Raw genomic sequence first — 27,964 nt, forward strand, 5'->3', positions numbered from 1 at the left:
ACAGTAATTAATAACATTAATTTTTACGTATTATGTATTTATTTATATGTTTACAAATTTTTATAATTTACAAATAAAATAATCTTTGACAATAAAACACAGTAAATAGGATTCACTTATGGTTTTTATATTTTTTAATAATTATCAATTATCTTTGTATGTTGTTTTTAATTTTACCAACATCCTTAATTAACAAATATTTTTTATATTTTAGGATCGGTTGGCTGTAATTTAACTAGTTCTTCGCTGATCTCCCAAAATTTCTTGGGCAGGGCTGGATTGCCGATCATATTCGTTAAACTACTTTTCTATAAAAAGAAAGAAGATATACAAAATTTATGGAAGAGAAAAAATCCATTAATCTATTAAAACAATTACGATCAAATTGTTTAGGAAAATAAACACCTTCATCGTCAATTTTGTTCGATTACTTAAGAAATATTTATAATTTTTTAATTTAAATTTTGTGATCAATGGTACAATATTTTTATTTTGTATTTCTTTTCTTATTGAAAGATTATATGAAATCTTAACCTTAAAACTATACATTAAAAGATTAGTTAATAACAATAACATACCGTTAAATGATTAAAATATTTAATAAAATATTGTCCAGATAATCCATTAATTTCTTCGGATTCAACAAGGTACATAATTCGTTGAACTCCTTCCTGGGTTGATATACCCACTGGAATTATTATCAGAACTTTACAAATCCAATATAAAAAACATGGAATTCTTTTCCAAATTCCAGTATCTGTGACACCAGGGTGCAGACAATTTGCAATAACGCCAGTACCTTCTAAACGACGTGCCAATTCTAATGTAAATAGCAAGTTTGCATATTTCGAATTAAAGTAATATTTACATGGAATATACGAATCTATTTGATTAGGATTGTTTAAGTTTAATGAACCAAGTTTATATATTACCGACGAAACTATGACTATTCGACTCGGTTTTGATTTTTTTAACAGATCTGAAATAATAATTAACGTTAATTAATCCATAACATATGAGTCAGTGCATCAGTGTTTCAGTTAAATTAACGTTATTTTATAAAACATATTTATCATATTATACTTGTTAAAAAATAATACGCATTCGATTAATTCAATTTAAGCTAGACGGTTTTTCGCTTTTTTACTTTTCAATATGTTTATAACAATTGTCAGATATCTTCTAATTTAGTTCTGTTCATTTTACCTTGTATGTGTTCTAATTACCTATTAAGAGATGAGTTAGAAGAAATGGTCCATAATGATTGGTTGCCATGGTTACCTCCAATCCATCTTCAGAGATTTTATTTTTTAAATGAGCTAGAGCTGCATTGTGAATGAGAACATCCAATCTACTTACTTCTTTATTTATTAACTCAGCAAAATTTCTTATGGACTGCAGAGAAGTAAGATCTAATTTACGTATGATGATATTAGAATTTCCTGTTTCTTTTATTATTTTTTCTGCAATTGAAAGAACATGTTTAATAAAGTTATTTTTAGTGTAACGGTTTTTAGCTTTATAGGTTCGGGGATTTACAGATTTTTGTGTAGAGATTTATATAATTATGAAAATAAGACATACGTAAGCATTAAACATTTAGAAAAATCAATAGAAAAGCATTTTGGAAAAAATTACAGATTAAAACAATTATGTAATTAGTTTTATTGTGTAGCACATGCAAAGTTCTTTTTAATACGTTAACGAGCTATTGAAATACATTAATAAGCTGTTTTAGTTCGACTCTTCATTCAATCCATTGACGTTTTGACGCATTAACCCTTTCGTTACGAGCGCCGGAAAAAAACGGTGTCCACTCGATTACCTGTGAATACGAGCGCCGGATCTTGACGTTAGCTCGGTGGCGCGGTGCTTCGTAATGGTAGCGTTATTCCCGCGGAGTGACTGCCGTAACGAAAGGGTTAAATGAAGGTTTTAATAAACTTAAAAAAAATTATTAAAAAAAACAAAATTTTATTTGAAAATAAAAATTATTTTATTATTTGAAAATTATTCTTTCTGTCTATCATCAATTTCAAAATGACCGTCAAAGTGTTAACTATCTCATTAATTAGTTCATTATATTATTTTTAATAAAAAAATAAATATAAAGAGATTAAAAATAGTTCTTTAAATTTTAACGAGATAACAAATTTACGATCACAATAACAATTTAATTAATTAATTTATATGCAAATTTTAATGAGATAATATTGAGGAACAAATCGACAAATAAGTTGAAAAACTTATTCATTTATCGAATGTGTTTTTGCTATTTGATTAAAAAATAAAAATAATCAGAAAATAACCTTTAATTGTATTTGCTACATCGATGTTTCTGCATGCCATAATCACTTTGGCTCCTTTTTTAGCTAAATGTATAGTCGTTTCCTTGCCCAAGCCAGACGTACATCCAGTAATTATTACCGTTTTATCTTTCATTTTCTTATTACTTTTGTGAATGCCGCTAATAAGATTCAAATCCAATAAACAACTGCAATTGTATCGTAATGCAATAAGATAAAAAATTGTAATTTATACAATTTTTTAAAGAAAGAGATTATAATTACAAACTAATGTTCTAAGGTATAACATACAATGTATCTGTATGGCCTAAATTTCTCGATTAGGAGTTCTCTGGCAATTATGTAAGTGCTATGATGTGGAAAATAAGGGATTAAATTAAAGTATAAAATAAAACGCGTAATTGAGCCAATCAAAGATACAATGTTTTATTGGCTCATTCAAGAAAAAGTCTCGCGGCATAAAAACCTTGAATGTTATGCAGAATATAATAAAAAAGATCAATCACGTGGCGTTGCCACGCGGGGAAATTATCGTTCGCGTGAAAAGAATATAATGGAAAGACCTCACCTCTCGTATCGTCTTAAGGGGACCTTCTACTCTACAATTTTTAAAAAATTTAATTTTTTTTTTTACATTTTTCGAATGTATATATATGTAGAAATATTATGTTAAAATTTCAAAAAGATCCGATGTCTCTAACTACATTTTTTTGCTGCCTGAACGTTACTATCTCGGACCGCTCTCCTGAGCGTTCGGCGCGCACGGTTCTTATATCGGCTACGGAGACTCCAAGACTTTTAAAATGCTGCTTTATTATCATCCATACGGTAAAGATTTCATTGTTAAAAAGTTGAAGTGTATTTTGCATGTGGCAAAACGTATTTTTAAGCGCGTTAATAAGGCAAGAAAAGCTCTCATACAAAAGAAGAAAATTTAAAAGAAAAACGCCTAACCGCCAAAAAAAAAATAAGAACCGTAGCAAAAACAGTAGTGAAGAGAAAAACGACTGTTGTGAAAAAAGTTCCTGAAGTAAAAACTAAAGATTTACAATCAAATTGATGAAAGAACTCTCAGAGATCTACGGTTTAGCAGTCAGAAGAAATTTGAATTCTTCATAGGATATGCGTAACGAGATTTGGGCAGAATACTACTACAAAATTTCGACTGATGCCAAGCCGAAGCATTCTAAGTGTTCCATCGACTGGTGAAAGTACCTCAAATCTAAGGCACATCGCACCTAAACACGTGTTTAACGGCAAAAAAGTTGTTGAAATTGCGTGCAAAGATTCAGCATGTATCTTCAACAAAGGATTTCGAACAGTGATGAAGATAATGGAAACGATGGGCATGAAACTTGGGCCAGGAGCGATCGACTTTGCTAAAAGACGCGACGACCGACGTATCGAATCTGCGAACCGTCGAAGCTCTGAGTGCTCAAAAAATGCTAGATCAAAGTGGAAGAAGGCAAGACTGGAAGAAATTGAAGAATATGAACAAGAAGAAGGTCTATTGTACGGTCCAGGCATCGCAGATTAAGTTTAGGTAAGAATTTTTAACGATTTTGAGTAAAAAAAAACTTTAAACGCGTTTATCTCGAAACTATGTTTTGAAATACTAGCTCCATCGTATCTCACGAACCAGTAAACCGATTCTTATAAAATTTAATCCACATATTCTAGACATGAGCTGTAACAAAGTGACGGAGAGTTTTTTCTTATATTTTAATTTTTACTATTTATTTTTAGTCAAAAACAATGAAAAAAAAGGTCAAATTTACGTTTTTTTTTTGTAATTTGTCCACCATTTTTTTATTTATTGATAAAATTTTTATATATTACTGTCACTTTGTAGCTGAAGTCATACAGAATATAAAACCATTTTACTTTTATGTTTCAGGTAAACCATTCTCAAGTTCTGATGGAGCTACCAAAGCACTAAAGTTTTAAGGTGTTTTTTTATACTACTGTTTTTGCAATAAAAAATTAATTAAAATGAAAAAATAAAAATTCATTTATATAGTTTAAGACTCAATTTAACAAACCCAACAACTTTTATATCGATATCTTTTATAGTTTTCTTGGAAAAAATTCGCGAAAATAGCCTTTTTTTTAGGTGCTCAGAGTAGAAGGTCAATTTTCATGCCCATCGTTTCCTTCATCTTCATCACTGTTCGGAATCCTTCGTTGAAGATACATGCCGAAACTTTGCACGCAATTTCAACAACTTTTTTGCCGTTAAACATGTGTTTAGGTGCCATGTGCCTTAGATTTGAGGTACTTTCACCAGTCGATGGAACACTTAGAATGCTTCGGCTTGGCATCAGTCGAAATTTTGTGGTAGTATTCTGCCCAAATCTCGTTACGCATATCCTATGAAGAATTCAAATTTCTTCTGACTGCTAAACCGTAGATCTCTGAGAGTTCTTTCATCAATTTGATTGTAAAATCTTTAGTTTTTACTTCAGGAACTTTTTTCACAACAGTCGTTTTTCTCTTCACTACTGTTTTTGCTACGGTTCTTATTTTTTTTTTTTTGCGGTTAGGCGTTTTTCTTTTAAATTTTCTTCTTTTGTATGAGAGCTTTCCTTGCCTTATTAACGCGCTTAAAAATACGTTTTGCCACATGCAAAATACACTTCAACTTTTTAACAATGAAATCTTTACCGTATGGATGATAATAAAGCAGCATTTTAAAAGTCTTGGAGTCTCCGTAGCCGATATAAGAACCGTGCGCGCCGAACGCTCAGGAGAGCGGTTCGAGATAGTAACGTTCAGGCAGCAAAAAAATGTAGTTAGAGACATCGGATCTTTTTGAAATTTTAACACAATATTTCTACATATATATACATTCGAAAAATGTAAAAAAAAAAAAAATTAAATTTTTTAAAAATTGCTGAGTAGAAGGTCCCCTTAAAAAATTGAAAGACTTACGTATATCAAGTCTAATGTCAAAGATAAATTGTAATTCGTATTCACATTAACTTGACATATTTATATTAAATTCTGAGAGTGAATGAAACGTTGCTTCAAAATTTCCCGTATTGTCAATATTTCGTATATTTCAATGGGTTGACAAATTATATAAAAAATTATCTATCATCGACGTTTTAAAATTTCATTTTAATTTAATTCACCTCAATCCATACTCAACTATGTTTCAATGATTACTGACTATAGTCAGTTCGCTTTCACTTATATATCTACCATGTACGTTACGTTGTTTCATTCACGGTCAACATGATATTATTCGTTACATCATAGATCACATCTCACGCGTATCCATATTACCGAGACGAAAATTATAGAATATTTGTCGACAGAAAGATATGCCGTCCTAATTCAAGTAAATATAATATATATTTTTTTGAAACTCCGGTAGATGAATTTTTTCTTTCACTCTTTTCACCTTTCCTTTGAATTTGAGATATCTTTATCATGGGTTAACATACACAGGTATTTCTTTTTGTGTTGCAACTAATAACTGTAGATGCTGTTAAAGAAGGGAACAATTGTGGTAGTATTTTTTTTCGTTTCATCGGGTTTTCAATTACAACGATTTTAAAATCTATTTCTATTTTCGTTGTTTTATTTTATAATATTAAAAAATTTTTTTAAAAATTTATTTTCTATATTTTTTTTCTATATTTGTAAAATAAGTTATATTATTTTATTCTTATTAGAAATATAAAGTAAATAAGTGTGACGTCCCAGAAGGGGATGTCAACGAACAAGCACAATTTCAAAGATAATTCCTTTTGACTCGGTCACGAAGCCACATAGTATGCCACTCCGGCGTGCCTGCCAACTTCGGTTACACTCGACTTCTTTCGACATCCCAAACACACGGACATGGAAAACTTTCATTGTGTGCAATCCCAGTGGCACAGGGAGAGGGTAAGATTTACCCACGATCTGACAGCACTGCCCTGAAGCTGCTCGGGTTCCGTAGTGCTAGCGCCGTGTAGGTAGGCAACAGGATTTGTGTATGATGAGGAAATTAATTCAACTTTGCACAAACACTTCCAATTTTACGAAAATAACAGTATATTACTAAATAAAGTTAAAATTACACAAGATCTTTATTAACAGTAAAGCAAAATAAGGTACTAATATGGCTAAGTTAGAAGTTAAGTTTAGTCGCGAAGAGTAAGTAAACGATAGATGCTGTAAATCGCTAACAAAGTAAAGGCTAATTTTAATGCGAACTCTACTGCGGAATATGGTAGACTGCCGGCAGGGAAGAACACAGTTTTTCCCGTCGGGCCCAATCCGAAAGGGTGGGAACACCTCCCACTTGCGCAAGATACCTCCCTCACTACCCACTTTCATTCGGTAAACTGCAGATTTTGGGATATTACATGCTGCTGACTACGATTCCTCGAAATGGAAAAATATCAGTTTCTATCGACTGTGAATTCTGCTAATTTAGAAAAATATCGTTTTTCGTCTAAACAGATATCAGTTACGGTTACCCGTAGATTTTACAAAAAGTCACGCGCTATCTAAGCGTGATCTCAACTATAGTCAGCAAGAAAGTGGATACTGTAGGACTGCAAAAATCTACCCTTTACTTACTTCCTCACGATCATGAACGACAATGGATCCTTGCCATCACATTTACGTGTGATCAACTAATGCCAATATCTATGGTCGTTCATGAAAGTGGTTATAAGACAAAATTAGGAGTACAATTTTACAAGGTACGAATATAGCTAAATAGTAATCGACTAACGACTTACAAATAGGACACTCGCATAATTGGCGCAGCAAAGTTCGAAATTAGTCGTCACTGGGCCGTGACATAAGGTTTATTTGTTTTTGTAACGTGTCTAGTTTCTTCTATTTAAACACTTTTTTATTTTATTGAAAAATTAGTATAAATTTCCTAAATAAGCAAACATTATAATTAAAAAACATGTTTTTGGATATTTATAAGAAAAATATTCTACAATGTTGTTTAATTTTTTTTCTCTGATGTATCTGATAATCATTTCATTTTTTTGTAAAATATTGCAGACAATACAAGTATTATATATTTTATGTTCTTCATAATTATTTATTATAATATTTGCCAAATAAAGAATTTAATACTAATTTTTCAATAAAATAGAAACATTTTTAAATAGAAAAGAAATTACACGTATGGTAAAATAAAAACAGTCCACGCACCTTCTTTCTTTATTTCGACCGTCGGTTGGTTTGGACCTTATACTTTTGTCGCATACCTACGTGCTTATCTCTGTTTATTCTTTTACCTTTCTATTGCTCGTACCTACAAACATTTCGAGTATCGAAAGAATACGTGTCCACGCTTTGTAGTATGCAGTCGCGCACAAACACACACATATAAAACCAGGAGCGATAACTACGAAGCATAGCATAAAGGAGACCGAGAATAGGAAAAACTGTATAGCTATATTCCGTCGTATTCTCTCTCAGGCTAAATCCTATATGTTTGTCTCTTTTTCTCTCATTATTTAGTATAGCAGCCGTTTCATAACTTCGTTACATAGCTCCGTTTCTTTACTTTATTAGATCACTCCTATTCTAAAGAAGTTTTCACTTCAATAATCGTAAATTATCGTACAAGTTGGATTTTTGATCGTACAAGGCGCGTGTGGTGTATGATGCGTACGATAATTATCGTACGAATGGGATCACTGGCCGGATCACTGAGAATACATGCCTTCGAACAGGTCCAGCAGGGCGCATGTGGGGGGATGTGAGAGGTGGAGATGAAAGAAACGATAGCGCGCGTTTTGAATACAGCTAGTTGCCTACGATCGTTTCGAATCGTACAGTATCTAATAACTATTCTGTTCTTTATTATATTCATTTGGGAGATACCTACATTTTTTATTCGTTATTTATCATTTATTTCTAAGCTATCATTATTTTTCACTATTGTGAACAAATTAATATGGCTCGATTTGTTTAAGGTTTTTTGGTAATTGTGAAATCTTTATCAGTTAGTGAAATAAAGAATTGTAAGTATGTTGACGATTGATGAGATTTAGATATATGATAACTAAAAGACTAAAAGGGCAGTTAAAATAAGGAATATGTTAGAATTCTGTTACAATGGAAACGGATGATTTAGAATTAATGAAATATGTTTATCTTCTGTTGTAGCTGTAGTGTTAGTCTCTAGCATATTTCGATGAACAACAATTAAATAATTCTCTTAGATTCACTAATTTTATAAAATGCAGAATACTTAGACTTATTATTTAAAACAAAATAAAAACTTATTAATCAAAACGTAACAATATGAACTCGTTTATACCGTGCGAGTTTCATATATGTTACGGATAATTTGAAAATAATGAAGATTCTATATTTTAAATGCTTAGAAGGTTTAATAAGAACATTTAGAAAATACTGTGTATCTTATATAACATATAAATATTAAACACAGTTTTTGTTTATATTATTTGTTACTTTGTATTATTACTATTTTCCGTTTTGCGTATCATTTCCTTTTTTTGTATTTTTTGTAAAATTTTTTGTTCTCTACTAATGTATTTATTATGTTCTCTACTAATGTATATACTCTTATAATGTATTTATTATTGCAAAGGAGTAAAGAACACGGTATATTAATAGTATGCAAATAAATAAAAGGTGTGCTATTACATCTAACAAGATTTCATAAGAAGCAATTTTTTCAACAATTCTATGATAAGACTTGTTCTCATTCGATTTATATTATTCAGTAAACGATGGGAACAGTTTTAATCCAAAAATAAATATGTACGTTCAATCGGTTAACCCCTTGATCTATTACCACGATTCAGATTCGTGGTAAAAAATTTGTGCTATAAGCGAACACCACGAGTCTTACTCGTGGTAAAGAATTTGTGCCATAAGCGAGTACCACGAGTCTGACTCGTGCTAAAGAATATGTGTTTTGAACGAGCGGGTACACAGCGGAACAGTTGAATTGCACAGCGCACGACCGATTTTCAAGTTTCTTATGGCACGCGAAATTATCAGATATCGCGTACGTCAAAGGGTTAAAGATTTTGAAAGATCATGTTTACTCCAGGAAGATATTAAAATGTTAGGAGAAGAATTATCAAACTTATTATTTTTCAAACTTATAAAGCAGAGTATAATGAAGAAGCTATACAGGAATCAGAATGAACAAAGCTATAAGTTCGTTATATTTGAATGTTCGACTGGCTGTAGTTTCGATTAAACTCATTTATTGAAACAAAAGAATGATCCGACATTAGAGGAATTTCTTAAATGATACTGATTTCATTTAGGTGGATGATGTTAATATATATCGAGACATGACAATTTTGTCTGTTAATAATTATTCGAAATGAAACAAAATTAATCAGAGAATTATGAAGAACACGAAGATGTGCGTCACTTCTATACGATATATTCTACAAAGGTAATTATTTAAGACTTTTTATTCACGGTTAACTTTATTATTATTAAATAGATTCTTCTGAAGCGTATAAAAATGAATGACGTAAAGGATTGTATGAATAATGAATTTGAAAATGATCATTCGAAAGAATTATGTGCATGGATCGAAAGTATACCATTCTCAAAACCTAAAAAAAATTTATCTCCTCTCTCCCTATATCGAGATTTTTCGGATGGCGGTACACACATTACACATATGTTTTTATAAAATATAAACATAATATATCAGATATTAAATAAATTAATATATATTATATTTAATTTTGTTGATCAGTATTGTTAGCTGAAATTCTCAAGGTGTATTATCCTCGTTACGTAGATCTTCATAATTATATATCAGCTAATAATTATTTTTTGAAAAAAGAAAATTGGAATACGTTAAATCGCAAAGTATTAACAAAGATAGACGTTAAATTAAACAAAGATGTTGTAAGTCAACTAGTTAATGGTCATCAAGAATCAATCGAGAAATTACTTTTTGAAATAAGAAGTAAAGTTGATAAAATCGATCAACGAGATGTTTTGCCATTAAGTGCTACGCCAAATTCTGAACAAAGTAAATTATATAAATTGATTTATTGTCGTTTTTTTTTATAATAATACCGATTAATCATATTTTAATAGATAACAGAGATGATGTCAAACAACCGGTGAATATGAATGATGATAATTGTATTGAAACGTTGACATCCGAGAATAAGAATATTCAAGAATTAGCTGCTCCTTCTCATTTAACCATAAGCTATATAAAGGATGCAATATTTTATGCTGCGATATGGTTGTTCAGTTGGTTTTGCTTTTGGAATTTCTTTATGAATTACCGTACGTATTTAAATATAAATAATTCATTTTTCCTTCACATACACACATTTTATATTATTTTTTATTACTCATGCGAGGAAAGTACTATCTTTTCGGTAGCTATTGGGGTCGGAAAGACGCTGTTTACATACTTTACAATAACAACACGCTTTTTGAATAAAATAAATGTCAATTTGAGTGCGGAAAGTTTACTTGTCGCACCCAAATTTTACTTACTGCACGAAAATTGACAATAAAAAGAACACAATCAAAGTATCAATATTGTAGGCGATAAGATTAATATGTAGTTCTTTCTTTATTTTATTTCTTGTTTAAAAAGGCTATCTTAGACTATAACATTAATATTTAGTTCTTCATTTATTTTATTTCCTGTTTGAATACGATATCGATCTTGGTAGGGATCCTGTAGGAGGGATGCGCCATTCATATTCAGCTCATGTGCCATTGGCTGAAAATTTTGGGGGACCGCTTGAATTTATAATAATTTTTTCGTGTAACCTATTCTATTTTAATATAAATTTTTAATTATCATTAAGTATAGTTCATTTTTTTTCTGTATTTGATGCAATTCATTATTTCATAATTATTTCAATGTTTGAATCATTCGCGCGCAAAATCGAGTTCTGGTCCCCCAGCAATGTACATGGTGTATCCCTCCTATAGGATCCCTAGATCTTGGTGAAAGGAAACTCTACTCGGAAATTGGAGGGAAACGATATTCCGGTGTTAAAAAAAAAAACGAAGTTCCGTTATCCAAATAAATTTACTTAAAATTTTTTAACCTTTTCAGAATTGTTTTGTGGAACCCCCGCCGGGGCTCTACCCCTGGACCCCAATTATGTACCAAATATGTCCCCGCATTCGTAATAAAAAATAGTATAAGCAACTAGTGCGCAGTTGTCGATTGCCCACTCGAGCGACTGAGCGCCCTCGCTTCACTCGTGCGCTCAACTTTGCTTTAGTACGTAATCGACAACTTTATGCACTAGTTGCATAATATAATATGTTTTTATTTAAACGATATAATACCAACGATACTTACAATAACGTTTAATTTTCTTACAGGAATAAAGAACAACATAAACGAAAATAAAGCAATCGAAGTAGATCAGGAAGACGAACACGTGCCACGTCAAATCTGTATTCAATTGAAACAAGAATTACGTGAGAAAGATAATTTAATATGTACTTTGAATCATCAGATCGCTTATTTAGAAGGTGCAATGAAATTGAAAGACTTACGTATATCAAGTCTAATGTCAAAGATAAATTGTAATTCGTATTCACATTAACTTGACATATTTATATTAAATTCTGAGAGTGAATGAAACGTTGCTTCAAAATTTCCCGTATTGTCAATATTTCGTATATTTCAATGGGTTGACAAATTATATAAAAAATTATCTATCATCGACGTTTTGAAATTTCATTTTAATTTAATTCACCTCAATCCATACTCAACTATGTTTCAATGATTACTGACTATAGTCAGTTCGCTTTCACTTATATATTTACCATGTACGTTACGTTGTTTCATTCACGGTCAACATGATATTATTCGTTACATCATAGATCACATCTCACGCGTATCCATATTACCGAGACGAAAATTATAGAATATTTGTCGACAGAAAGATATGCCGTCCTAATTCAAGTAAATATAATATATATTTTTTTGAAACTCCGGTAGATGAATTTTTTCTTTCACTCTTTTCACCTTTCCTTTGAATTTGAGATATCTTTATCATGGGTTAACATACACAGGTATTTCTTTTTGTGTTGCAACTAATAACTGTAGATGCTGTTAAAGAAGGGAACAATTGTGGTAGTATTTTTTTTCGTTTCATCGGGTTTTCAATTACAACGATTTTAAAATCTATTTCTATTTTCGTTGTTTTATTTTATAATATTAAAAAATTTTTTTAAAAATTTATTTTCTATATTTTTTTTCTATATTTGTAAAATAAGTTATATTATTTTATTCTTATTAGAAATATAAAGTAAATAAGGTTTATTTGTTTTTGTAACGTGTCTAGTTTCTTCTATTTAAACACTTTTTTATTTTATTGAAAAATTAGTATAAATTTCCTAAATAAGCAAACATTATAATTAAAAAACATGTTTTTGGATATTTATAAGAAAAATATTCTACAATGTTGTTTAATTTTTTTCTCTGATGTATCTGATAATCATTTCATTTTTTTGTAAAATATTGCAGACAATACGATTATTATATTCTATATATTTCGTAATCGTTAATTACAGTAGTAGATAGTAGATAATATTTACTGCATCCCCGAAGGGTTACACTCCTTTAACAATTATCTCCTTAACCTAACTTAACACTACCCTCTCCCTCACTTCCTTTTCCTCCCTTCCCCCTTCACCCGTTCCAAACTTCCACTTCTTCCTCCCTTCTTCCCCTCATTGCCTCTTCTTCTTCTCTCTCATACTCTCAATCCTCTTCATCCACTCCTCCCCCATTCCACTCTTATCTAAAATTTCCTTGATCCTCTCTTCCACTCCTCTCCCGTCCTCCTCCCCGACCGCTCTACTGCAGCCCTCCAACACATGCTCCCATGTCTCTCTCTCCCAACCACACACCCTACATTTTTTCTTCTCCTCCTCTTCCCAGTATCTCCCTTCCCTCATCTCATTCCCCAATCTAAATCTCGCTACTCTTCTTTTTCTCTCTTCCCTCCACTTTCCTACCCAATATCCTGGCAAACCCTCCGCTACCACCGTCTTGTACCACATGTTGTATTTGGACTCCAGTATCTTCTCCCATCTCTCAACCTCCTGTCGCCTTCTTTCCTCCCTCTCAATCTCCTCCCACCTTTCCACCCCCTCCACCCCGTCCTGCGCTATCCTCTCTTTAAACTTTATCCTCTCTACTTCCCACTTTGACTTCTGTACTTCCTCCTCCCTTTCTCTCTCCTGTGCCTCCTTCCAACACTCTCTCGCCAGCTCCCTCTCAACCCTCTCCTCTCCTTAACTTCTCCTCATACTTCCATGCTCTCTTCGCCGCCTTTATTTCCAATTTGTCTCTCTTCCCTTCCTCTCTTACCATATACCCTGGTGTCCTCCAGTCCAACCCCATAGTCCACCTCAAAAATCTTTCCTGCACCCCCTCGATCTCCTTCCTCTCCTCCCACCCCCATATTTCCGCTCCATAACTCAACACCGTCCACACTAGCTTGTCAAAAAGCCACAGCCTCCTCACCCAATCCTTGCCGAACATCCTCTTCCCCAATCCCCAAATCTGCCTCATAGCAACCCCTGCCTTCTTCACCCTCTCCTTCACATGTGCATCTTGACCTCCATTCTTCCTGAACACATAGCCCAGATATCTAAATTCCTTCACCTCCTCTATTCTCTTTCCCTTCCAGTTCCAATCAATCTCCCTATTTCTTCCCCCTCCTCTCCTAAATCTCACAATCTTTGTTTTCTCCACACTGACCTCCAATTTCTTCTTATCACAGTATCCCTCCATTCTCCTCAGCATGCTCTCCATCTCCTCCTCGCTTTCCGCCAACAACATCACATCGTCTGCATACGCCAGTGAGCAAATCCTCCTCCCTCTCACCTTAACCCCACCCCATCTTCCTTTCAACAGCTCCTCCTCCAAGTCTGCAATCAGGAGGTTAAAGAGCATCGGGCTCATTAGGCATCCCTGCCTGACCCCTCTTGCCGTCCAGAATCTATCACCCTCCTCCCCCCTGCCTTCACCCTACTCGCCGTTTCATTCAGTACCTCCTTCACCCTTTCTCTGAGCCCTTCTCTTATCCCTCTCTTCTCCATCCCACGCAGCAGCACCTCCCGATCCACCGAATCAAAAGTCGCCTTAAAGTCCAGGAACGCCGCCACCAGCTTCCCCCTCTCTCTCCTCCCTTGTCTTCCCACCAGATAATTCAAAACATATATATTTTCTATCGTTCCTAGACCTCTCCTAAATCCTGTCTGGTTCTGCGGCACCAGCTCCTTCCTCTCCACCTCCTCCTCTATCCTGCCCGCCAGAACTGCTGCGTACACTTTGTACAGAGACGGCATGAGTGTTATCCCTCTATAATCCGTCACCTTCTCCTCTCTTCACTATCTAATCGTTAATTACAATATTTGCCAAATAAAGAATTTAATACTAATTTTTCAATAAAATAGAAACATTTTTAAATAGAAAAGAAATTACACGTATGGTAAAATAAAAACAGTCCACGCACCTTCTTTCTTTATTTCGACCGTCGGTTGGTTTGGACCTTATACTTTTGTCGCATACCTACGTGCTTATCTCTGTTTATTCTTTTACCTTTCTATTGCTCGTACCTACAAACATTTCGAGTATCGAAAGAATACGTGTCCACGCTTTGTAGTATGCAGTCGCGCACAAACACACACATATAAAACCAGGAGCGATAACTACGAAGCATAGCATAAAGGAGACCGAGAATAGGAAAAACTGTATAGCTATATTCCGTCGTATTCTCTCTCAGGCTAAATCCTATATGTTTGTCTCTTTTTCTCTCATTATTTAGTATAGCAGCCGTTTCATAACTTCGTTACATAGCTCCGTTTCTTTACTTTATTAGATCACTCCTATTCTAAAGAAGTTTTCACTTCAATAATCGTAAATTATCGTACAAGTTGGATTTTTGATCGTACAAGGCGCGTGTGGTGTATGATGCGTACGATAATTATCGTACGAATGGGATCACTGGCCGGATCACTGAGAATACATGCCTTCGAACAGGTCCAGCAGGGCGCATGTGGGGGGATGTGAGAGGTGGAGATGAAAGAAACGATAGCGCGCGTTTTGAATACAGCTAGTTGCCTACGATCGTTTCGAATCGTACAGTATCTAATAACTATTCTGTTCTTTATTATATTCATTTGGGAGATACCTACATTTTTTATTCGTTATTTATCATTTATTTCTAAGCTATCATTATTTTTCACTATTGTGAACAAATTAATATGGCTCGATTTGTTTAAGGTTTTTTGGTAATTGTGAAATCTTTATCAGTTAGTGAAATAAAGAATTGTAAGTATGTTGACGATTGATGAGATTTAGATATATGATAACTAAAAGACTAAAAGGGCAGTTAAAATAAGGAATATGTTAGAATTCTGTTACAATGGAAACGGATGATTTAGAATTAATGAAATATGTTTATCTTCTGTTGTAGCTGTAGTGTTAGTCTCTAGCATATTTCGATGAACAACAATTAAATAATTCTATTAGTCGCGTGTAATAAATTAAATTCTACAATTTTGGGTTTGTATTTATGACTAGCGCATTCGATATTCTATCTTCATTATTATTATTATTAATTGGCGTTAGGAACTCGAAAGTTCATTGCCGCAAATACCAAATCCCGCCATTATTCCCGTCCCTGAGAACGATCCTTCCATTCGCGGTCTTCGTATCTTATTTCTTTCAGATTCCTTTCTAATATTATCCTCGATGTTCTATCTTCATGGGTACAATTTTGAAATGTTAGTTTTTGTCAGCTACCTACTCCCAAGCTTGAATCGTTTCCATGAGAACAGAATTATAAAAAACAGAGAAAGTCCGTTGAAATGTGATGTATATTCCTAATCTTTATTATCGGTTCGATAATATTTATGCCTATAGTTTTGCAAAGAATATGGGCGTGTTGTCATCATTCCTACTCACTTCTCAAATCCTTTTGTTAAAGATATCTTACTCTGCATATTAAAAAATTACAAAATACATTAGAGAAAAAAATTAGACAACACTGTAGAAAACATTAGAAGTAGATGACAAACTCCATTCAGAAGTAAGTAAATTACTGTTACATTTTTCTTTTCCTTCTTCATAGAATATATTCGATTCATTAAGATTTAAATAAGTCTATTGAATTTCATATTTATATGTTTTTATAAAAAATATATAAAGACTTGTATTGACCCAGGAATACAAAAAAATTATATTAATAATTATAGTATTTACGTAATAAGGAAATTTATGTTAATTTTTTAATCAAATAAAAACATTTTTAAGATGTTGAACGCCCAGCGTAAATCGGTGGAGCTTAGCACGGAGATGAAATTTGAGACTCGTAGTGTACACAGTTCGATAAGCTGAGAGAGCGATACGATTCAATGCATTTTTTTGATTTTTCGTTGTTCTGATCTTTATTTAGACGAGAGTATTTAGAAAGATAAGTTTTTAGTCTAAAGAATAAGGACGAGATATGTTATAAGTAATAAGGGTCTCGAAGTGTGGTAGGCTACAGAGTTTAAAAAACATTTCTAGAGAATATCTTTATTAGATCTTTCATTGCATTTTACCAGAACCTTCGTTCAGTCCAGCAGTATTTTCCATATGTTTTTCATAACGTCTTTATTTCATCTATCCTAAAATGTTTGTTATATAGCGCAAGAATGTAGATGAAAACGGGAAATAGAAAACCATACTAACAAAAAAAATTTTATACCTGAGTTTCAAAAATAGGATTATTTATTTTTACCTAATTTCTGACGAATTATATTTCCTTTGATAAACATCCTACCATTTTGGTGATTATTTATAACTATCGCATTCAGTATTCCGTTTTTATTGCTTGAATTGTGAAAAGTGCACTTTTTATCAGCTATTCCACCCAGAGACCATACCGGTGACCTTTATTATATATAGTAATAATATTAAAACAAATAAATCCTACAATTATCTTACTCTTAAAACTGTCCATTCGTCTCATTCTCTCGAAACTTCTATTTTTGAAGGTTTCACTTCTAACACGTGTGATTTGCACACATGATTTTTTTTTTAATAATAAATATATTTTTTTAAACAATTAAAGGTAAAAAAAAGCACCGATTTTGAAAAAAATTTTTTCACACGTCCGTCATTTTGTTTTCTTTTTTGAAAAAAATATACATATTGTTGGTATTATGTCTATATTTAAGCCTAAAGAATAATAAGTATTTTTAGTTTTTTTATTTCAGACGGCTACAAAGGCTCTGTGCTTCCGCAAATTGAATTGGGGGACTCCAATTTAACGTTAAAAAAAAGGGACAAATCTTGCCCAAATTAGGTTAAAAAAAATTTTTTTTATAGTTTAAGATACTGATAAAAACATATTAAAATTTCAAAACGATCGCATTTTGTTTTCCTATTCAAAAAAATTCATGAAAAAGCATTGAAATTTCGGTCTTCACAGGGGGGTACTACCTTAATCTTCGAAAAAATTAATATCTTAAGAATATTTTGTTGAGAAAAATTAATAGTTTCTAGATATAGGACAAATAATTTTTTCTCTAATAATGTGTCTAGTCAAATACTAGGCCTAGGTACCTCAAAGTAACATTATATATATATATATATATATTACTTATTAAATATTATAATAAATAATTCGAAAGAAATTTGTCATTCGATAAATTTCATGCAATGCGTATTGAATAAAAAGTCTGCATCTAATATAGTCTATTTTTATAACATTTATTTATTTCTTATTTTTGCTTATAGAATATATTTTTTAATGTTCGTCGTTATAATATTGGTGTCAACCTAAAATATATATATATATATATAAACGCGATATTACAAACATATACAACGTGCGAATAATATTAACGATTACGTTGTTCCTGTTGTTATTAGATGTAATTGGTATATATTTCTTCTTATTTCTTTCTTCTTTTTCTTAATATTAACTTTTATGTCGTATTTGTAGTTTAGTAAAACAAGTCGATTCAATCGTCAACTTCTCCAATAGTATTATTATTCTTTTTCTTTTGGATGGGACATATAATAATTAAGGAAATAACTAATATTTACTCATAAGGCTGTTTCGTCATAATAATTGGTACTCGTTTTTGTTTTCCTTTATCTTCTTTTTTAAATATTAATTTTGATGTATTTACATATAATATTGCGTGTTTGTAAAATTCGATCGTATCATATCTTTTATAATAATTACTTTCTCCTTTTATGCAAGAGATAAACAATCGGTTAATTAATTATATAAAGAGAAATTAATAGAAAATTATAAATTCGAGAATCAAATTCAGCTTGTGACGAAAGAAAAAAAGAAATTACAAGAATATTTTAAGAATGTATTTTTAAAATGAATAAAATATATTGAATTTTTTGTGTAAACGAGCTTATATTATGATATATCTTTTTATTTAATTTTATCAAGTTCACAAAGAAATATTTCAATTAATTTAATTAATTCATAATAATATATACAAGCTTATTTTTGATATAAAAAAAAATTTCGAGCAGCGTTCGATCGATGTGTTAAAAAAAAAACGTATCATACAATTTAAAAAAAAAAAAAAAAAAAAAATAAACAGAAAATAGATTTTAATTTTACAATTAGATATAGCTTTTAACTTTTTCATTTAACAATAAGTAGAAAAATTTATATTCGAGATATGTACCGACCGATGTTTTAATTAAGATAAAAAGATCAATGTGATTTTTAAAATATACCTTCAATAAGTGATCTTGAAAATAAAAACTATGAATATTTTTATAATTACATTTCATTCCTCTTCATGGTGCTCACAAATATATTTCATAAGATTTACTAATTGCACACGAAAGACCCAATATAATCACATAAGTGTGCGTGTTAAATTGTAACATCTCGTTTTTACGTATTACATACGTATATTTAAAAATAAGAAACTATATCGATTTAAACACACACGGTTATTACGTATAGTTTCTAACTATAGAAGCGTATATGTTTTTTTATGAAATCATCAAGGTAACCGAGAATAAAATTAATCGACATATTTTGTTAGCAAAAATAACAGTCTACACAAAATTTCTAAATATCGTTTCAAAAATAATAATAAATACGTTTTTGATATATATTTTTTACGCTAAACGTTTCTCACTTACTGCATGTTTTTTTTTTTGTGTGGTTTTGTTGTAAAATATATATACATATAATATGTACTATTGTGTACATCATACATATAATAGATTATTATTCTAAAACAAATGTGTATCAATTTTTTCGTTTTATTTTTTCTTATTTTGCGCATAAATATAATTTAAATTAGATTTCTTCATTTTCGTACGTTTGTCTCTATTTATTTCGATCTTTGATCGAATGATTTATATATATATATATATAAATACGTACATATACCTAAAAAAAAAATGCATTATATTACAAGGAAACTATAAAAATGCAAGATCGTCCAATAGGAGAGAATATCCTATAAAAAGTTAAAAAAAAACGAAAGACTTTTCCAAAAAAAACCCTAGAACAAAAATCAACTATTCACAGCCTGAAAAAATATAAAAAAAAAAGAATGAAAAAAATATAAAATAAAATACAAAAAATATGCAAGCTCCTGCACTGACCTATTTTCTTTGTGATTTCTCGTTGAAATGATCATCTTCTATATTCCGACATTATAAAACTCTAGGGAATTCTAAGTTCTCTCTCGTAGGTGTACATTCTTGTTGTTGTTGTAGTTGTTCTTGTTGATATTGTTGATGATGTTGTAGCTGTTGCTGATGTTGCTGTTAGCCGTGCTACTAACGCGATTGGCACCATTACTACTGCGATTGTTAGTAGCATTATTAGTACTTTTAGCAGTAAGGCAGGGGCCACATCGGATTGGCAAGGGACGAGCAGCAAGATAGTCAACTATCATCTGTCTTACAGTAGGCATGCAGGTTTTGTTGTACCCTGGAAAACACATATCACATGCTACATCAGAACCGAACCGGTACACCGGCTTTTATCACGTCATCGTATTTTTTTTTTATCAATTCTTTTTTTGTTGTATATTTATATCAGTAATCATTATCATTTACTTATTTTGTTTTTTGTTTTTTTTTTTGTTTCTATTTTTTATTTAATCGAGAAAAAGGGGTAAAATATGAAAATCATCATATAAAAGATCATATTTACGTTAATTATTATTTTTCTCTTGTCGTATATTTGATTTATGGATAAATATTTATAAAATTTCTCATACGATTTTTAAACGATTAATAATAATATCGACGATCTGTAAAGTTTACAATCGTTGCTTTTTTTTCATTTTTCTTCTAATACTTCTGTTTTTTTCGTTTTTCTTTTGTTTTTTCTAATAAATTTTTCAATCATTTTTTTTTAACTTTAGCGATTGCGTGATAAGAGCCGTCGTTCATCGAACACGTATAAGGAACATGTGATCGGTCGGAAGAGATTTTAGGAGTAAACACATACATAAAATACTTGGAAATGGTATGAGAAGAGAAAGAGATAGATAGAAAGAGAAATGATCTAGAGAGAAATGATATCTCTGATATAGAAATATGATGATAAAGAGAGAAATAACATCATTCGATAATTTAAAAACAAAAGAATTTTATTAGTAAAATAATGTATTTAATTATTTTTTATCATTATTTGTATTTCACGTATCAAATTATTTATTTGTATGACGCAAATCAAATTAATAGATGAACATTGCTCATAAAAAAGCTAATTTATGTAACATTTAACATACAAATCACGATTTAATCGATGACACAGGGTATTTCATATGATTTCTAAGTAACAGTGTATTATAATCAGTTGATTTGTTTTTAATTAGGAATAAATATATATATTATACTCTCAAATCGCGTCAAATATTTGTATTGTTAAAATAAAATTTTTGATTTAAATAATTAAAAAGAAAAGAAAAAAACAACGGCTTAAACTTATAGTAAATTAATAGGAAGAATAAAAGATATTTTTAATATTAAAAATACAATTTATAATCAATAATAGATTTGAGTAAGGCAAATGATACAATGAAATTAACTTATTTTAGTAAATAATTAGATTTAGTCGAATTTGAAAATATCATAAAATAACAAATATAATATACTTACGAAGTTTAATCCCCTTCAATTTATAATCGGATATGTATCAACGTAATTTCTTATAAATATATTCATTAAAAAGTAAAGATTGTAAATTTTCTTATAATGCGATACAAATGATAGACATAAACCTATAAGCATTGGAAAAAATTTGAATAATAAGATAAATCTTAAATTTAAATGAGTGATTGTGCAATTAAATAAATATTTTTCTGTTGGATTTATTTCCTTCTTTATTATTTTTTATATTTTTTTCTTTTTAAAGTGAGGACAAAAAAAAAGCATCAATCGTTAAACGATTTTATCCGATTTGTGTTTGTTTGCAAAGAATAATAGTAAAAGATTAAATAAAAAGAAAAACACATTGTAAGTATGTCAATTATAAATGCAAATGAACACTACAAGTATTTTAATTATTTTTTCTCTTTATATATAAATATGTATATTTTATACATATAATTATCATATTAATTATATTTAGTATAAATATAAAGTTACATATTAATTATAATTAGTATAAAATATTATATACATATAATAATTACGTATCAGTTATTTTAAATAAATAATTGTTGTGTACCATCTTAATGAAAGGCAATTACAATTAAAACTCAATTACAAGTAACAACGCAACAGCGAGTAATCACAAGTAACATCAATCAATATCAAATTCTCAAAAAACATTTTTGCGATAGATAAATACTTTATAGTTCTTATCAAAGCACCGGTGTACAAAACAATAATATTTACGTAAACAAAAAAGAAATAAATAAGCCGAAGACGAATAAATTGACGATAATGTAAATAAACTTACAACATATTTAAAACTTTTACACTTATCATTTGAATAATTTATTTAAATAATTCACTTATTTTTCTGGTTTTCTTTTTTTCGATCAGACAGATATTATCAACGAGTGACAACGTATCAACTTCAAGAAATCTAAAATGTATGAAACGGAAGCAATCGTAGTAAGAAATGCCAACAAATCTTATGGAAAAGCTATTAATGTACTCGATGGATTGAATATGATCGTTCCTAAGGGTTCCATGTAAGTACCATCATAGTTATTTCTTTATTTTTTCATCTCGAGACAAAAAAAGAAAAAAACCTGTAAAGAAAAACGAAAGATAATAGTTGCCTACTATTATTTTCCGTTAAATTTGTTCAAAAATAATTCTTAAGTTATTATAATCGCATTGAAAAATAAATCCTTATTAAGCGAATTTTAAAATCAATTATTATTTATATGTAATAAAAATGCTGAACGAGTCTTTTTCCATACTACGATTGACAAAATGAAATGTATAAAGTAATTTCAAAAGTAAAATAAAATAAATAAAATAACATACGAAAGGTTAAAGAAAATAAAAAAGAACATAAAATATTAAATTCCCATAAACAGATACGGATTATTGGGTCCAAGTGGATGTGGAAAAACAACTCTCCTATCGTGCATCGTTGGTATCCGAGAAATAAACAGCGGTGATATTTGGGTGCTAGGAGGAAAACCGGGTACCAAAAATTCGGGAATTCCCGGACCTAGAGTTGGTTTTATGCCGCAGGACATTTGCCTTATAGATGAGTTTACTGTAATTGGTGCACTAAATTATTTCGGAAGAATAAATGGTATGAAGGATGATGAGATAGGTAAGAGAATCTTTTTAAAAATTTTTCTAAATAAACGTATATTATTCACTTAATAATTGCTTTCACTTAATAATTTATTTTAATAAAAGCTATAAATTGAACACCTTTAGATACACTTAAGCAGTATAACTCGTTAGTATCTTGTAGGTATATTTTAAATTGCAGTGAAACGCAAATCCTACAATATCTCGATTCGAATATAAATGGAGTTAGGCCACTTTCAAAATAAACAGCTCAATTTATTTGCATACAAAAGTAAAAATAATCTGCACATAATTTATTGTTATCATTATTTGTCATTATTCTCGGAATATTATGTATCGTAATAATATTTGTTACTCGATGTGATTAGCAGTTTTTATTAATTCGAAAGTACCGCAAGCAATCTTTTTAAAATACAATATACAATATTTTTAAATGTATTATTAAGTATATATACTTGTCAATTACTTAATAATAATTATATAGTATTAAATTATTAAAAGTTACACCATAATGCGCATAATTATATACATATATAGACGGTTGTTAATTAAATCGCATTTGATCGGTTTTATTTAATTGCGCATTTAGTTTAAATTTACTATGATAAAGAAAAATATTATTATAGCAAAAAATTATTTATCCCATCTTGTTAATAGCTCGATGTTACGTTTACCATTCAACTTGTTTCAGAACAACGATATTATGATCTAAAAGAAATTTTGCAATTACCACCAACGAGTCGATTGGTAAAAAATACGAGCGGTGGACAGAAGAGAAGAATATCATTTGCTGCAGCTTTACTTCACAGTCCAGAATTATTAATCCTTGATGAACCAACCGTAGGCCTTGATCCGGTGTTAAGAGATAGGTAAGTATCTTTTTTATCTTATTCTATTTAATTAAGTGATTAAAAAAAGGTAAGGAATACGGGTAACATATTTTTAAAACTTCACATAAAAGTATAACTAAATAATTATATTTATCCAATTTCGTTTTCCTTGTCTATTCACGCATTATATTATAATTAAAAAACTTATCTCTGAAATTAAAAGAATGTCATGTGTGCAGTTTACTCACGTTACAAGTGAAACCTTCAAAAAAGCAAGTTTCGAAAGAATGAGACGAATGCAAAATATCAGGAGTAGGATAATTTTAGATTTTATTTATTATAATATTGTTGTCATGGTAGTTTTTGTCAGCTACCCCTACCCCAAGATCATATCATTTGGTATATATGGTAACAATATTATAATAAATAAACCCTAAAATTATCTTACTCCTAATACTCTGCATTCGATTCATTCGTTTCACTTCTAACACGTGTGAATCTGCACACATGATATTTATTTTTCAATCATTCAATTATTAATATAATTTAATTATTCTTTATAATTTTGTTAATTCGTTTATTTTGTTACTTTTTACCTTTCTTCCAGTATTTGGAACTATTTATGTAAAATCACACAGGAGAACGGTGTTACTGTTATAATTACTACACATTACATCGAGGAAGCCAAACAAGCGAATAAAGTAAGTAAAAAGAAAAATAAGTTTAAAAATATAAAATGTCTTTTCTTGTATAATAATCTTCTGGGATTATCTATTTCTTATGTTCTGAGATTTAAGACTAATTGGATATTTTAATACATTCAATTTATTCTAGTTAGGTAAAATATATTACATCTAAATTTGTTCGCATAGTTATATGTGGAAAAAAAAATGAGAAAAAAATAAAAGAAAATAAAACCAATAACATAGGATATAGTTGCATTAATTATTATCCATATATAATCCAGAAAAAAATGATGAATCAATATTATTTATAAATTCTTTATAAACAACATTGAATCGCAATAAATAAGAAATATTAACGTAATTGCGTAAAAAACATGTTTATAACTTTGTTTTAAAAAAACTACGTCTTTAAATGCGTATAAACTTAGTTGTCATTATTATTTACTCCTAAACTTTTTTTATTTATAAGTATAAAAAAACATAGGAAGATAAAATCAATAAAAAAGATAATAGCCTGTTTATATTGTTTTCAGATTGGTTTAATGAGATCCGGTAAATTATTAGTAGAATCTACTCCTGATGAATTGATGGATCGTTTACAGTGTGATAATTTAGAGGAAGCTTTTCTTAAATTAAGTATAGAACAAGAAGAGAATTTTAAGAGAAATGTGATTAATAATTCTGAGATGTTGCAAGAAACAGAATTCATAGAAACTTTGGTTCAACATCCTACGAATTCAACGAGTATTCCAGTAAAACCGATGAAATATTCAGGTAAGTATATTTCTACAAGTATGAATTATGCATTTAAAGCCTCCAGTGATTAAATAATATTGATAGAAAGGTTATATAATTATTGAGATAAATGAATACTTTTTATTCTTTTTTTTTTTTATAATAGAACATTAACAGGATGGTAATTTTATAATATTTCAAAACAATGATATGACAAATTAATCAAATATTACAACTCGATGTAATATAGATAATTATATATACAAAGTGTTCGAATAATAAGACGTTCGAATACTATTTATTTTACTATTACAAAGATTGTCAAGTACCGGAAGTCATCCATTATACGTGGGTTTATCGACAAGTTTTGCTCACTTTTACGATTTTTTTTTTAAACAAAATCTTTTTTTTTATCGAGGTTCCAATATTTTTCAATCCCCTTCTCATATATGCAATATTTACGAAAAAAACGATTAAAAAAAAATATATTCTATTATTGTACCGAACGTTGATAATTTTTCTTGATTTTCATTTTCTTATATTAAAAATTGTTAAAAATTGTTATGAAAAAAAAGGAAATAAAATAAACATTTACAAATTTGAAAATTATTATCTCAAATGAAAAGATAAAAAAAAAGAACGACAATAATAGATGATAAAAATAATCGAGTATAAAACGGGTTCTTACAATGTAAATTAATACAACGCATTATTTTTCTTGAATGGTTTTTTTCTCCTTAAAAGATGACAAGCAATCTTGCGGTTCGTGGTTTTCTTTTAACATTGAAATTTTTCAATATCAAGTGACGAGTGTCCTATCAATTGAAACAATACTTAGGAAAAAAAGAAAAATAACATTTTTTCTTTAATATTTCTTGAATCTTTAACGTGTTTTATCTTATCTTTTAGTTCAATAACAATTAACGACTTTTCTTTTCGCAGCTACGACTTCTGGAAGATTCAACGCTCTTATAATCAAAAATATTACGCAATTTTTCCGACGTCCTAGGTACGATAATCATTTTTTATTCTTTTTTAACTAGTGTTTTATATATATATATATTTCTTTCAATCAGAGAAGACAAATATTTACACGAAATTTAATTGTCATGATAATAGTAATAATAATAATAATAATAATAATAATAATAATAATAATAATAATAACAATTAATATTTACTTACAGTGGAATCGTATTTACAATAGGATTTCCATTTATTCAATTTTTATTATTTCTTTTTTCCTTTGGTCACGATCCTCAAAATCTAAGAATCGGTGTTTTCAATGAAGAATCTGGAAATTGTAATTTTGGTCAAAATATTGGCAACGTTAGTTACATGCCGGACGAATTCGGTGGTACGTGCAATATCATTGACTTTAGTTGTCAATTTTTGCATAATGTAAAAAATAACACCCAGGAACTGGTAAGAAATATAAAATAATAAATATGTAATTGTTTTTTTTTCTACAACAAATTAATTAACATAATTTATAAATATATTTTATTTTCACTTATTTTTATTTTCTCTCTCTCTCTCTCTCTTTCATAGGAATTTTACGATAATTTTTCGGATATGCAAAATAGTGTGAGAAAAGGAAAAATTCATGGTATGATACATTTAGGTAAAAACCTTTCGCAAGCATTGCAAAGAAGATTAGAACTGGAGAGATTTTTGAGAGATGAAAAATTTGAAATGGGAGAAATTCAAGTCTGGTTGGACATGTCCAGTAAATATACACATTTACAAGTTTTTAATTTTTTTTTTTTCTTTCTTTTAATTGAAGCAAAAATAAAAATAAAACAATAGAAAAAGACTCAAAGTATGGAGAAAGTATGGAGCGCGCCGTAGTGTGTATAACTCAGAACGCCTCTATTTTGTTGCCTCTATTTACTCTCTGTTAGGTATTGTGTCATTGATAGGCAAATTTTTAAATAAAATAATTGATGTGATAGTAAAATCAAGCATATGTAAAGCATGTCAGTATTTAGCAACAAAAAACCCCATCGAAGCTGAGAGTTTATCTGAAGATCACAAAAATGAATGCACAGCAAATCACGAGGGTAGCAGTGGCAAAATGGAGGTCGACAGTGTTTCTGAAATGTTCAAGCGTTCTGAGGAGCATTATGGTTTGAAATACATGAAATACATTGGTCAAACAGCCAGAAACTACGTCGACACCGTTGATAATGCTCGTATTTTGAGAGCGAAGAAAACTACAGAAGCTAACTCTAAAGAGGCCAGAACCTACGTAGGGTTCTCAAAGCTGTTTAAAATGATAATTATGAGGAAGCTGAAGGACTACTGTATGCACCAGGCATAGCAGAATAATGTTAGTATAATTTTTTTATAAAAAATCTGTTCTCAAAACTTTAAACGCGTTTTTCTCGAAACTACGTTTTTGAAATTTTGCCGAAACACTTATTCTCGACACATATTCTGATGCATGATACCTCAAAAATCTTTAATTTTTGAAATGAAAACTTCTTTAGAATGGAAGTGATCTGAAAAGTAAATAAACGGAAACGGAGCTATGTAACGAAGCTATGAAACGGTTGCCATACTAAATAATGAGAAAAAAAGAGAAAAACTAGGATTTAGCCTGCGAGAGAATGAGACGGAACATAGCTATACAGTTTTTCCTATTCTCGGTCTCCT

At 30.0% G+C, this 27,964-nt stretch overlaps 3 protein-coding genes across 12 annotated transcripts; 2 read left to right on the forward strand and 1 right to left on the reverse strand.

The window, feature by feature from the left end:
- Nucleotides 1-16: 16 nt before the first annotated feature.
- Nucleotides 17-11,849, reverse strand: LOC107065544 (retinol dehydrogenase 14). 10 transcript variants are annotated; one of them, XM_089177697.1, is made up of 6 exons: nucleotides 11,814-11,849; nucleotides 11,614-11,709; nucleotides 2,310-2,494; nucleotides 1,227-1,463; nucleotides 579-979; nucleotides 17-308 (listed from the first exon to the last, which is right to left on the reverse strand). In XM_089177697.1, the coding sequence occupies exons 3-6, from the start codon at nucleotides 2,440-2,442 to the stop codon at nucleotides 204-206; spliced, it is 876 nt and encodes a 291-aa protein (XP_089033823.1). In that variant the 5' UTR covers nucleotides 2,443-2,494; nucleotides 11,614-11,709; nucleotides 11,814-11,849; the 3' UTR covers nucleotides 17-203. The 10 variants fall into 10 exon arrangements, with proteins under 10 accessions (XP_089033823.1, XP_089033820.1, XP_089033825.1 ...); XM_089177694.1 differs by lacking the exons at nucleotides 11,614-11,709; nucleotides 11,814-11,849 and adding exons at nucleotides 2,598-2,655; nucleotides 5,238-6,201; XM_089177699.1 differs by lacking the exons at nucleotides 11,614-11,709; nucleotides 11,814-11,849 and adding an exon at nucleotides 6,216-6,511.
- LOC107065543 (uncharacterized) lies at nucleotides 7,358-22,463 on the forward strand. Its single transcript, XM_089177711.1, has 5 exons — nucleotides 7,358-9,928; nucleotides 10,024-10,305; nucleotides 10,374-10,571; nucleotides 11,637-11,735; nucleotides 22,321-22,463. The coding sequence occupies exons 1-5, from the start codon at nucleotides 9,784-9,786 to the stop codon at nucleotides 22,365-22,367; spliced, it is 771 nt and encodes a 256-aa protein (XP_089033837.1). The 5' UTR covers nucleotides 7,358-9,783; the 3' UTR covers nucleotides 22,368-22,463.
- Nucleotides 22,331-27,757, forward strand: LOC107066621 (ABC transporter G family member 23). The gene is made up of 8 exons (XM_089177691.1): nucleotides 22,331-22,472; nucleotides 22,827-23,071; nucleotides 23,747-23,924; nucleotides 24,493-24,586; nucleotides 25,105-25,345; nucleotides 26,249-26,315; nucleotides 26,494-26,731; nucleotides 26,858-27,757. Exons 1-8 carry the CDS (start codon nucleotides 22,369-22,371, stop codon nucleotides 27,113-27,115), a joined length of 1,425 nt encoding a protein of 474 aa, XP_089033817.1. The 5' UTR covers nucleotides 22,331-22,368; the 3' UTR covers nucleotides 27,116-27,757.
- Nucleotides 27,758-27,964: the final 207 nt, after the last annotated feature.

This window comes from Polistes dominula, unplaced genomic scaffold, assembly GCF_049000335.1.
Source record: "Polistes dominula isolate Pdom_NZ unplaced genomic scaffold, Pdom_raw_medaka contig_24, whole genome shotgun sequence".
Taxonomy (NCBI): Eukaryota; Metazoa; Arthropoda; class Insecta; order Hymenoptera; family Vespidae; genus Polistes; species Polistes dominula.

Bases quoted from the DNA above. Each gene is read 5' to 3' on its own strand.
- LOC107065544 (XM_089177697.1), bottom strand. From the start codon at position 2,442: ATGAAAGATAAAACGGTAATAATTACTGGATGTACGTCTGGCTTGGGC. The intron at 1,464-2,309 runs GTTATTTTCTGA...TTTCAATTGCAG, and splicing joins TGTAGCAAATACAATTAAAG to AAAAAATAATAAAAGAAACA. The intron at 980-1,226 runs GTAATTAGAACA...TTATTATTTCAG, and splicing joins TCTAACTCATCTCTTAATAG to ATCTGTTAAAAAAATCAAAA.
- LOC107065543 (XM_089177711.1), top strand. From the start codon at position 9,784: ATGAATGACGTAAAGGATTGTATGAATAATGAATTTGAAAATGATCAT. The intron at 9,929-10,023 runs GTACACACATTA...TTTGTTGATCAG, and splicing joins TCGAGATTTTTCGGATGGCG to TATTGTTAGCTGAAATTCTC. The intron at 11,736-22,320 runs GTGAGAAAGATA...TTTTTCGATCAG, and splicing joins TCAATTGAAACAAGAATTAC to ACAGATATTATCAACGAGTG.
- LOC107066621 (XM_089177691.1), top strand. From the start codon at position 22,369: ATGTATGAAACGGAAGCAATCGTAGTAAGAAATGCCAACAAATCTTAT. The intron at 22,473-22,826 runs GTAAGTACCATC...TCCCATAAACAG, and splicing joins ATCGTTCCTAAGGGTTCCAT to ATACGGATTATTGGGTCCAA. The intron at 23,925-24,492 runs GTAAGTATCTTT...CCTTTCTTCCAG, and splicing joins GATCCGGTGTTAAGAGATAG to TATTTGGAACTATTTATGTA.